Source organism: Kluyveromyces marxianus, chromosome 2, assembly GCF_001417885.1.
Source record: "Kluyveromyces marxianus DMKU3-1042 DNA, complete genome, chromosome 2".
In the NCBI taxonomy this organism is placed as follows: Eukaryota; Fungi; Ascomycota; class Saccharomycetes; order Saccharomycetales; family Saccharomycetaceae; genus Kluyveromyces; species Kluyveromyces marxianus.
The window spans coordinates 891,088-903,640 of record NC_036026.1 but is presented as its reverse complement, the minus strand read 5'-3'; the positions used below and the strand labels follow the sequence as shown (position 1 = coordinate 903,640).

The 12,553-nt window shown below is 37.0% G+C and overlaps 5 protein-coding genes across 5 annotated transcripts; 4 read left to right on the top strand and 1 right to left on the bottom strand.

The window, feature by feature from the left end:
• Positions 1 to 474: 474 nt before the first annotated feature.
• On the top strand, positions 475 to 6,603 carry BEM2 (GTPase-activating protein BEM2; the record flags this gene model as incomplete). The annotated part of the gene is made up of 1 exon (XM_022818053.1): positions 475 to 6,603. One exon carries the CDS (start codon positions 475 to 477, stop codon positions 6,601 to 6,603), a length of 6,129 nt encoding a protein of 2,042 aa, XP_022674758.1.
• Positions 6,604 to 6,746: 143 nt separating this feature from the next.
• Positions 6,747 to 7,862, bottom strand: OXA1 (membrane insertase OXA1; the record flags this gene model as incomplete). Its single annotated transcript, XM_022818051.1, has 1 exon — positions 6,747 to 7,862. One exon carries the CDS (start codon positions 7,860 to 7,862, stop codon positions 6,747 to 6,749), a length of 1,116 nt encoding a protein of 371 aa, XP_022674757.1.
• A 515-nt stretch (positions 7,863 to 8,377) lies between these two features.
• PET122 (translational activator PET122 family protein) lies at positions 8,378 to 9,202 on the top strand (the record flags this gene model as incomplete). The annotated part of the gene is made up of 1 exon (XM_022818050.1): positions 8,378 to 9,202. One exon carries the CDS (start codon positions 8,378 to 8,380, stop codon positions 9,200 to 9,202), a length of 825 nt encoding a protein of 274 aa, XP_022674756.1.
• Positions 9,203 to 9,592: 390 nt separating this feature from the next.
• Positions 9,593 to 10,948, top strand: KLMA_20431 (2-aminoadipate transaminase; the record flags this gene model as incomplete). Its single annotated transcript, XM_022818049.1, has 1 exon — positions 9,593 to 10,948. The coding sequence occupies one exon, from the start codon at positions 9,593 to 9,595 to the stop codon at positions 10,946 to 10,948; it is 1,356 nt and encodes a 451-aa protein (XP_022674755.1).
• Positions 10,949 to 11,534: 586 nt separating this feature from the next.
• On the top strand, positions 11,535 to 12,188 carry SHU2 (Shu2p; the record flags this gene model as incomplete). The annotated part of the gene is made up of 1 exon (XM_022818048.1): positions 11,535 to 12,188. The coding sequence occupies one exon, from the start codon at positions 11,535 to 11,537 to the stop codon at positions 12,186 to 12,188; it is 654 nt and encodes a 217-aa protein (XP_022674754.1).
• Positions 12,189 to 12,553: the final 365 nt, after the last annotated feature.

The window sequence follows — 12,553 nt, the reverse complement described above, 5'->3', positions numbered from 1 at the left end:
GTTTTTGGTATCAAGACGGCCATAATTGAACAAGCTCAGTGTGTTACTTGGCATAAGCCAGTTAAAAGAAAAAACAAACCTAGCGAAGTTTACTCCGTATAGGTTTTCTGTTGCTTATTCGTACTGCCTCTTTCCATTCTTAGCTATTCGTTTGGTTTAGTGGTCTTTGTGCTATTGAGTATTGCTTATTCTCACTTCATTTGCGCAAATACTGCTTTGGAGCTTCTTTTTATCTATTGATCGATCGATATACCATAAGTTTAAAATAAGCAATTCAGAAGGAACAAGTGACCTTAAACTGAAGTGTATCTGGGTGTTTTTAGTCTGGAAGCCTTGGATTTGGATTCACGGAAAAGTGTAATTCAAAAGTTTCTTTGACTACCAATATATCATTCGCAATACTGATAAAATTTACGACTTTCGGTACAAACGTTATTACCACATTCAAAGAATATAAACCACGCCTATAACAACATGAAGGGACTTAGATGGACTAACAGAAGTAAAAGGAATGAGGAAAAATCAAAGAACTCGGGCAATAGCTCAGGTTCCGCCTTTTCAGCTGGACCATATTCCCAACAAAGAGGCTCGGCAAACTCAAGCAATTCATCTTCATCATTATCCCGACCATCCTCTTTGTCAAAACAAGCTAACAATATGTACATGTCAGATTCACAAGCTCACTCACAGCGATCCTTGTCGTCCTCAGGCAGTAGACACGACTCGAAAACTGGCCTAGATGAAGACTCTTTTGACTCTACTTCAGGTCATTCTGGAAAACTTTCGACAGTCAAGAGCTCAAATAAAGATTCCACATCGAGTGGTTCTGTTTCAACAACAACATTTGCTTCGACTACTAATGCGCTTGATGATTCCACGTCCGGAACACTGATAAGCACTCTGGGAAACGATTCTAATAAAGTGGAAATTTCTCATGGTCATTCTTCCCAACACAAACACCATAACGTTAATAATACTAATAATAATACTAATACTAATACTAATAGCACCAATGCTCATAATAACAGCAATGCACCTGTACCAACGCTTCAATTGAATTCTGATAACTTTGATTCTATGGTATTTAAGACGGGTTGGGTAAATAAATCCCATGGTACAATACAAACATCTCCAATGAACTCATCTTCGTCCACGTCTGTTGCATCCCAGAGGAGCAATCGTGAAAGTAGGGTTTATGGTACAGATTCTCTATCCATGAGTTCGCCAAGAAGTACAACCCATTACATGCAAGAATATCGCTTATATAAGGCTCAGTTGAAAGGCTGTGTACTCAGCCTTTACAAATCTGGTATCAACAATGTGAAGTTTTTTGATCCTTCACTTGATCCTCCCAACACCAAACATGAACATGAAGACGATCACTACTTGCCCACTCCTCCTATAATGGCAGATATATCGTCTGGAGGGCCCAAGGAAAGTCCGCAATCTTCTAAATCATCTAGTTCAAACACCTTATCTGGGTCAAAACAGGCATCTTCCATAAACTCCCACTCTTCAACAGAAAGCTCACCAAACTTGTCAAAGAATATCAAAGAACTAAAATATGTTAACGACGCCTATCCCCATCCTAATCTCAAAATTGATAAGCACGGTCAAATTATTTACGGAGATGTGGAGAGTATTTGTCATACCATATTATTTTCGGTTGACCTTGAAACGAAGAAAGCTTTGGACTTGATTTTAATGCTACCTCTAATTGAAGACATTAAATTGCACTTCCAGTGTTTTTGCTTGTATGGCATCAACTTCACCAAGAATAATGAAAAGCTAACCAAAGACTCAAAGCAGTGGTATAAAGTAACTCCGGCAGTTGATGAACTAATGACACAAAGATTGGCCTTGGTTGTTAAAACTGTACTAGATGTATTCCCAGGTTTTTTATTAGATGATACCACCTTCAATCAAGTAATACAATTGTTAGATGTTATCTCATTGCATAATGACGAGATATCGAATTCCTTGAAATTGACAGTAGCAGAATATCACAATAAGTTAAACGAATTGGTTGCTTTCACAAAGAAACCACTAGACCAAAAAGCGCTATCTCAATTTGCCGATGTTAAAGAATTTTTGAAACTAGACAATGAAGTGCTGGCAGATCAGATTCATTCCATTAACCTAAGATTTAATAAGGTTTGGTCGCCGCAAACGGATTATTCTTTACTCTATGATTCGGTATTCAACAAGCGCTACATAGATTTCAATCCTTTGGTCTTCAATAATAAAACAAATGTCCATTACGTTAGTAGACTATTGATTGAACATTTGTTTAAAAAGATTGATGGTGTTGCTCTACATCCTAAGGAAAGAGCAGTTATTCTGACAAAATGGGTACAACTCGGATGTACTTTTGAGAAAATTGGAGATATGGTTTCATGGTTGGCCATCGCTACCGTTATTTGTTCGATGCCTATATTAAGGCTCTCTTTAACATGGCAATACATATCTGAACAAACACTAAAAATTATCTTCAAGGATTGGGTTCCGACAATTGTTCAGCTTGACAGGAGACAACTCTCCTATAGAACCACGAACAGTGTGTTTATTTTAGCTCCACCTAATTTAAACGAGCAGTCTATTAGGGAGAACGTCATCCCATATTTTGGTGATTTGACCATCCATACAAATGATTTAACGCCAGATACCATGTTCAGATACCTTGAAAAGAAGATTTATAGGACTAAGAATGCTTTTCAAAAGTGGCAACAAAGACTTCCTCCGCATCGAAAAACTGATTCTGACATCCTTCAAAAGTCATCAGATATTCCCTTTTATCATTACTTAAATTATCACGTCTCTCAACCCCGTTTGAACATTGATAGATTAATGGAATTGAGTTTGAAATTAGAGCCTCCAATCCTAGACAAGTTTGCTCCTGCATTGCATGTTTCGAAGAGAAGTCCTCTACTGAGTGGAAGTTATCTCCCTATATTATTTAATGAAGTTTTACCAAACTATTCTCTCTTTTCTCAGAATGCGCTCATTGGCGCTGCAGGTGTCCAGTATAACAGGCAATCTGTCATACGAAACAATGCTATGACTAGATCTGGTAAAACATTATCTGTTAGTGGTCCTCTCGAAGTAATGAAACCAGATGATAAGTCTGTCGTTACAGGACTTGAGGGTGTTGATGAATTGACCGTCAGAGAACTTTCCACTAAGCAATCAAATAAACAAATGTTACTAAAATCAATCAGGGATGTCTTCAGCATCAATATGGATCTGTTCCATGTATTAGATGACCTCAGTTTCAAATCTGTGGAAGATTGGGATAAAAATTCAAGACCAACGAGTATTGTTATTGAGAATCCTAAAAGATTTTCTGTGCGGTCTTCTCGTGATTCTCAGGATGTGATGAATAGACTAAGCGTAGGAGTCGAAAACATGGAATTCTTCAAAAACATTTCTAAGGATACAGAAACATGGGATGAAGTTGTTATCAATGTCGTTCTTAAATCTGCATCATTAGATAAACTATTTGATGTTTTGGTTTTGACCTCTTCGGTATTTTCGAGGTTAGTGACAATCAGTGACATCTCTGCCTACTTCAAGAATCATCAAGAAAAATTCAATGATGGGACTGGTACTGGATTATTAGACTATGGAGTGGTAAAGCTTTGTATGGACAATGATTTGTATACTAAAACCTTTTTCAGTACCTATAGAAGTTTCACTACTACGGTATCATTATTAGAAAATCTAGCGAAACGTTTTATTGGTGCTAAGAGTTGTGCAATTTCGATTGAAAAAATGGTCAAGCATGAAAGTGATAAAAAGAAAAATGGTGAAGAGCCAAACTCTCCTAATTACAAATTCCCCTGTTGGGATACTTCTGCTGCATCTGAATTTGATACACCCCATTTCGTTCACGCTGCTAAGATTCAAATAGGAACTGCTGAAGCCTTGTTTTATCTAATAAAGGAACATTACTCTGATTTTAATGACGACTTGCATAACAGTAAGTTGCTTTTGGATATTATAAAAATCATGGATCAAGAAGTTATTGATGAATGGGAATCCAGGATATCATCCCTTTCAAGCCGTGCAGAAGAATCTGTTGAGCAAAAACAACTTTTGGCTGAATTAGAATTACTTCATGCTAAATTGAAGGACATCCTACAAAAGATTAAACTGTCATATCAGAGGCAATTGTATCGACCAGTTGGTGTCAGTAGACACAATAGGAATACTATGAAGATTCTAAACTCTTTCACTACTCTAACTATGGAAGATCTCAACAAACTTATTTATGAGAACTCGTATGATGACTCTATGATTAGTTCTTTCCAAAAGCTTAAAGCAGATTCGTATAGTGATATTCTAAAGTGGATGTACAAACTGGATGATTTGACTCTATCTCATTTGAAGCTAGCTACAGTAAAAGAATGGATGATGGTTGCTCAACTATTAGAGGGTTTCTCTTATGAGTCTTTAACATCCTTGTTCAGGTACCCACAATTAGAACAAAATTATTCCCAGATTATTTCAGGAAAAGCACAGATTGAAGACCTTGAAATAATGAATATCTTTACTTGGCTTGTTTCCTTAAAAGGTGTGAACAATGAGTTGTTCGTAAAAAGACTTCCTTATTCCATTCAACTCATAATTAATCTCCATATCTCACTAACGAATTTCTTTATCATTCAAATCGCTCAACTAGAAAAAACATATGAATCACGTTTAGAAACTTGTACCATTCTCTTGCAAATGCTGGGCTTTGCACGTTGGAAAAATAATTCGATCGATCTTTTCCAGACCAATTTAGAAACAGATTCAAAATTATCTCCTCACTTACCTTCTTTCTTAGAGTCAGCTCTTTTGAATGCAATTCTCTCTCCTGAGTCGCGTAAATTTGAACTTTCGTGGAAACATGCCGCTGAAAACTTAGATGGGTCGTCCTCTTTAAAGTCGATTAACAATATCCTAGATTGTACGGAAACCAGTATAAAAAATTTCATTGAATTTGATGGAATCGAATCTAAACGGAAAAACTTTTGTCCATGTCCTGGATGGTTCATTGGGAGACTATTAGAGATATCCCAGTTAGTCACCAATATGAGTATAGAGAACTCAAAGTTAATCAATTTCGATAAATGCCGCTTCACTTTCAATCTTGTACTAAACTATCAACAATTGTTACTTATTGATGATCAAGACGAGCACCCTGAACCCTCAAACTTCGGATCATCTTTGAATCATCTTGTAGTTGACCCCCTTCATAGTTTCCGGACTAGGGCCAAAGAATTGGCGGCAAATGAGATGAAATTGATGAAATATCAAGTACGTGGTGTGTTTAATGAGGTCTTAATAGCGGAAATGCATAAGATAAAGAGGGAACAGAAAAAGAGGGAACACCTCAATTCACAAGAAAAAGAACAAAAGAGGTCTCAGTCTTTGCAGGAAGTAATGAAGCAAAAAACTATTGATATGCAAACCTCATTACTTTCACAAGTTCAAAATCAACCTCAAAATCACTCCGCACAGAGTCGTGTAAAGAGATCTTCGGTTGCTAACAATTCAAGAAATTCTGTTCTTTATAATGCGGCTAGTAGTGGAAATGGCGTAGGACGAAAGATAGGTGGCTTTTTCAAGAGGCCATTCTCTATAGGTGGGTTTTCCTCTTCCGTCTCTTCGAATGGTATAAATTCCATGTTGATTAACTCCATTCATAATAATGGTTCTGTTGCCCCAATTGATTTACCTAGGATAAACAAAGAGGAAATTAACGATCAGAAACCGATTCTCTCATTGAAAACCTTTGATATTAAGAAATGCATTGATGTGAGTAGTTTCTCGAATGATCCATCGATGATATACTGCTTCAAGATTGTTATGGAGAACGGTCAAGAGCATTTGATTCAGGCGATTGATTATCATGACTTATGCTTATGGATAAAAAACATCACACTCTCTAAACGCTATTCTTTCCACTCCAGGAAATATAAAGGCAAGACTTCTAACAAAGTGTTCGGTGTTCCTATTGAAGATATATGTGAAAGAGAAGGAACACTGACACCAACCATAGTGCATAAGCTTTTAGAGGAAATAGAACTGCGAGGTTTAGATGAAGTTGGTTTATACCGTGTTCCTGGTTCCGTTGGAAGTATCAATATGCTTAAAAATGCATTTGATGATGAAGGTGCTGTAAATAATGTTTTTACATTGGAGGATGATCGCTGGTTTGAAATCAATACAATCGCAGGATGTTTCAAGCTATATTTAAGAGAATTGCCCGAGTCACTCTTTACTAATGAAAGGTTACCGGAATTTCTCCAATTGGTGGAACAAGTCCATTCTGATCTAATATCTGAGGATGAATTTGATGAGTTGATGAGGGAAAAGTTAAGAACGCTTCCAATTTACAACTATCATATGATAAAAAGAATCTTCCAACATTTGCATAAGGTGCATGCCCATATGGATACCAACCGTATGGATGCTAACAATCTTGCGATTGTTTTTTCCATGAGTTTCATCAATCAAGATGATTTGGCCAATAGTATGGGACCAAGTTTAGGTTTGTTGCAGAATCTTCTGCAAAGATTTATCAGAGATCCTGACATTTATTTCGTGTATGAATAGAGAGTATTCTAGTTTATAATAACGACTTTGTAATACATAATAATAGTATTTTTCTTTAAAAACCTATTTACAGGATTATCATAAATTACATGAGGAAGAGGGTTAGGTTTGAATGGTACGGGGGTATGTTCAAAGAACAAAAATTACTTTCTACGAACAATCTTGATTCTTTGATTTTGTTTTTCCTTCTTGGCAAGTTCCTTTTTCTTATCCTCTTCTTCTTTCATCAATGCTCTCTTTTCAGCTTGGTCTCTTGCCTTTTGAACAGACTCTCTAAAACTTTCGAAAACACCCTTTGGTGGACCTTGACCAGGAGGGGTTGGATGGTTAACAACTTCAGCGATATTCAAAAACTTTCTGACTGCCTTGTTTCTTAACAGTAGAGTTTGAGTCATGGAACAAACACCATTTACGGCAAGATATAGTACAACACCAGCGGATAGGTTCATTGTAACTGGGATAGAAAGGATAGGTAAGTAGGTGAAAACTTTTTTCATTTGAGGAGAGAATTGTTGGGCACCAGATTCACCACCTTTTCTTGCCAAGGCCACGAACATTGCAGCCGTTAAACATTGTAGTCCTAAATATGGATCGGCTAAAGTCAAATCTTGGAACCAAGCGGTACCTTGGGTAGAGAATCCTTCTACAGGGTACAAACACATCTGTCTAATTGAGGTAAAGAATGAGATTGCAATAGGAATTTGAACAATTGGAACAATCAAATAACGATTTTTAATACCATTTTCACTTAAGAGCTTTCTTCTTCTCAAAGCAATCTGTTGAGCTTTTGTTGTATCAGAACATGCCATCAAATCAGCATTAACCTTGTCCATTTCAGGTTTTATCTTAGAGGTTCTCCCTAACGTATCCGAATATTTGACATATAATGGGAATAGTACCACTCTCGCCAATACTGTAGTAACGCATATGGTACCCCACCATGGTAGACCAGCGTACACGTGAATATACTCCATAACGTTTTGGATTAAGTCTGGAGGCCATAGCCAAGACTTAGCCATACCGATACTACTCAAGTATCCAATTTGGTTAGAAGCATCACTTACCATCTGACCTACTTGTGATGCTGCCTCCACAGTGCTTTCATCAAAAGATGGTAGTTGTGTTTGAATCTCTGAAACTTTGGCACTGGCTTCTTGGGCGACGTTGGTTAAAGGTACATCAGACTTGAAACGTAATCCAATGAAGCTTGCACCAGCAATTCCCGATCTCCCGATTAGGTTTGACTGATAGAGAGGCATGGAGCATTTTTTGCTCGCACGCAGAAAAGTAGACCTCAACATTATAGTTTAATTTGGAATGACAGTGAAAACCAATATAAGTTAAAAAGTTTGATAGATACTGCGAATAGAGTTCCCTAACACTTTACCCTTATAGCTTCTCGTACCAAACTTTAATTGTGAAAGGATACTTGATAGCGCTAAGTGCTTTTTTGACTGTAGAAATCGTTGAATTGCTATACTAAATCCATTCATTACTTAAAAGATTGAGAGAAAGAGAGCTTTTGGTTGAACTTTTTTTTTTGAAAAATTCGATTTCAGAAACAAACATGTTCATTTAGCCCATGTCAAAATTAAAATATTTTTTAGGTTTTTTACAAGTGCTATTACTAGTCTACATATTTTGAATGGTATATACATCAAAATGATCTTTTCATTCATTATTCGAGTGTTGAAAGAAGTACAGCAAAATGGGCTCGCAGAGAAGATCCAGCGAGAGGTAGTGTTGGAATAGGCCCCTGAGCAAGCTCTAAATCATGATGCTGGACTTACCTGCGATTACCAGAAAGTGTTTGCGAGGGAACCTTGGAGAAGTCTTGAGAGAAGTACGAAAAGTGCCGAAAGAGAGCATAGATAAGTCTTTTATGCAATTCTATTTGGCCCAGTCCACAAAATATGTTCACTGGCCGTCTATATCATTCATCTGGAACACTTTTGTAGTACGACGGGAACTTATGGTGGTGAGGCCTAATATCTTGGCGGATATAGCCAAAATATCGGTTCATGAAAATAAATATGGATTTACGCGGACAGTACTACGGCATTACAACCGCTATTACATTTCTCAACGTGGTATAAGGTGGGATGGCTACCGGTACTTGTTGTTAAACGCTCACATTGAGATATATGCGAAAAGGCCGAACACAAAAGCCAACTTCAAGAAGAAATGGCATGCCTACATTGTCGAGCTTGACAATGAGCTCACGCACTATCCTGTTTCGGTGTATGATTTCCCAAACTTAACGGCTTCAATGCGTAATATACCTATTGAAAGGTTGAAAAAATGGCTATTGAACGATTGTAAAGAAGGCTCCATGAACCCATATTCAATGCCCATGCTTCTCAACATGATCTTGCTGCAACCGCATGTCTCCGGGGCCGAAAAAATTGACGTGTTCAAAGAATTCGTCCAGAAAACATCGGTAGATTTATCTCGATACCTCCAGGACTCTGTTCAAATCTTGTTTCACGAATGTGACGGAGTGTCCATGAGAGATTTAGTAGAGGAGCTGCAAGCCTTACATATGACTTTTGATGAAAAGACTACAAGGAAACTTCAGTCTCTGGGACTTCTAGAATAAAAGGGAAAAAACGCTCTTGTAAATAGTACTACATAGATCTTTCCAGTGATGAATTGCTCTAATTTTTCTCCCTCCCTTTATATTGTTATGCTTTAAAATCAGAACCTTAGGAGGAGGTGCCATAATCCATTGATGATGTGACTGATGTCTTCGCTATCATAGTCTTTGCCGGTGAAAAAAAAAAAAAAAAAAAAAAAAAAAATGGAACAGGTCCCTTCGGCTTATCATTACTTAGAATTAAACAATGATTAAACAAACATTTGCACTCAAAAAAAACCAAATAGTAATCACTCTTCATAGGGCGTATTATTTGGCTAAACATCGGTTTAGGTGGGGTTTCAATTATAAATACTTTCCAAAGAAACATTTGTATAGCAGTGTACCATTTCAATGACCACACATCCTAAAACTACTGCTACTTCTAAACCTATCAACTTCTTCAAGGGACATCCGTCATTTCGGTTGTTGCCTCGTGAGGCAATAATTGAAGCAACAACACAATTGCTCTCTCCTGAAGTTAGGGACTTTGATGACAAGAACGAGGACAGACATCCTTTGACTTATGGGCCAGATGAAGGTTCCCTTTGGGTGCGTACAGCTATTGCGGACTTCAACAATACGTGTTTCCAATTGGCGGAAGAAAAAATGAAATCGAAGGCTGAATATATTAATTTAACAGCGGGAGCCTCCTACGGTGTCATGAATATTTTACAACAAACAACGTTGCCCCATACTGGATATACCAGACAGGCATTTTTGGTATCTCCTACTTACTTTCTCATCAATGAGACATTTATTGATTCGGGGTTTGGCGGCAAGTTGACTGCAATTGAAGAGCTTGGACATGGGAGGATCGACTTGGAGACCCTAGAAAAGAAGATAAAGTACTTCGATTCGATATCTGTGGACCATCCATCTGATCTGGATTTAATAACAGCACCCAATTCGTCTAAAAAAGTTTATCGATATGTAATATACTTGATTCCAACATACTCAAACCCTGGAGGACAAACATACTCACTGGAGACAAGAATAAAACTTATAGAACTTGCAAGGAAGCATGATATGCTAATTATATCAGATGATGTTTATGACCTGTTGAAATATGATGACCCTCTCGATAAATTGCCCCGTCCTCTTCCACGTCTCACTCATTTAGATAGACTTTCATATGAAAATGGAGAGTCAGGTTATGGTAACACTGTGTCAAATGCTACTTTTTCTAAACTCATTGCCCCAGGTTTAAGATTTGGATGCCAAGAAACTGTAAATCGTAATCTAGCTTGGCAACTCTCACAAGGTGGGGCAAATGTCTCGGGTGGTACTCCCTCTCAATTAAACTCCATGATTGTTGGGACATTGTTAAACTCGGGCAAGGCAACGGAAGTTATTGGCAATTTGAGAAAAGAATACTTGCTTAGATCGACTACATTATATGAAGCCATTAAAAAATACCTTCCAAGAGATACGAAATATGACATGCAACTCGGAGGCTATTTCTCCTGGTGCACATTACCGGAAGGTTATAATTGTAAGGAAATTCAAGATGAACTTGAAAAGCGTTATAACGTTATATTGGCCAACGGAAGCTCTTTTGAAGTTATCGGCGATGAAAAGAATTGGGGTCAGAGATCTGTAAGACTTTCTATAAGTTTTCTCGAATCGCAAGATATTGAAAAAGGTATCAAACTTTGGGGATCTATCTGTGAAGAATACGCAATTAAACATAACTTGTCATTTCGTTGAAGCTAGCACTATGTAAAACCTTGATTTACAAATGTTCCTATAAGCTATAACGATTGCCCAAAATGTATAAGATTGTTACCGGTTAGCCAAAAACATCAAAGTACCTAAAAGAACTTTAATTATTAGTATTCATATTCTACTCAACCTTTCTCCTCAAAGTTAAACGCGGAGATAGTATTAGTATTAGCCTTGTTTCAGTAAAACAAATACCATATGGACTTCTCTTGATAACTAACACTGGCATTTGCTGGCTTTTCATATCGTAACTCCTTTTGGAAAGCATTTTCAAAGCTTTCTTCCTTATTATCCATTTAAAGCTACCTCAGTCTGGTATATAGTACTTGTTCCAAGAATGAAAAACAAGGGCCGGTTGGTTGAGAAGAGGTTTTGGGTTCCCTTTCTTGCTGTTCATGGAGAACCTCAAGAAAAGATATCACGTGACTGACATTTGTTGTCTTCCTAAAAGACAACAATATTTCATAGCGCGCTCCTTCTTGTGCAGAGATCTATGTTGCTGGAAAACGGCGAATATAATCTGACGTGTTACAGATGACTGTGTATGTGAAACTCATTCAGCTGCACATCAATGGAATTATGTCAGGAGAGGTTCTTGAACTACTCCAGTTTACTTTCTTCATTAGTGAATGAAGATGGAACAGGATTAAACGACACTACCGTGGCATTCCTGCATCAACTATTTCCCAATGATATGTTTGTGAAGGCTTTCTCTTTACTTGAAACCCATAACATCTTTCTGTATGTATGGAGTTCGAGTGAAGGGTCTAACAATGGAATATATGATGTGTCAGCTCTAGCGGAAACTCTTTATGATGATAACCTTGGATCTACTACTTTACTTAGGATGATTGTTCAGTCTATCGATCAAGAATTCTCTAAAGAACCTATATATGTGGATGTTTCTGCATGGTTCTGTTCTTGTAGCGAGTATTCCGAGTGCTTACAGGATCTCACATCGATTACTATTGCGGATGAGGATCCATTGGACAAATATTTCGAGATATACTCACATTCGACAGGTGACTGTTTCTCAAGGATTAGGGAAAATATGTACATGAACACTAGTAAGACTCTTTGTCAGCACCTATTAGCTGGGGCAATACTTCTACAAACATCAGCAAAAGTGCTAAAATACTTCACAGCAGTAAAACAGACCGTCTCATTAATCTGCATTAGTAACAAAGACGATTGGCTGAAGCTACACCTGAATATAGTGGAATAATCATTTTAATATTCTTCAATATAAATTATAGAACGCTAATGATGTATGTAAGTATTTTTTGACTTTAATTGACGTAAATAAAATTACAGTAAAATGTTGATAAAATATATATCGAACATTGGACAATTTTCTTCTATTACTAAACTTTTATTCTTATAAAGATGCATTCAAAAGTGAAGTTTAAGAAAGTGCTGATAAAGAAAAAAAAATTATATTAAAAAAACAACCAATTGAAGGGATTTTATTGGGCATCAACCAATTGGAGATATGGTAACTCATACTAAATTCAATCAATGCTTAAACCAGTATATACATTTACTTTCTGATTTGTTTTATTTTATATTCAGTCATTTTATACGTAATGT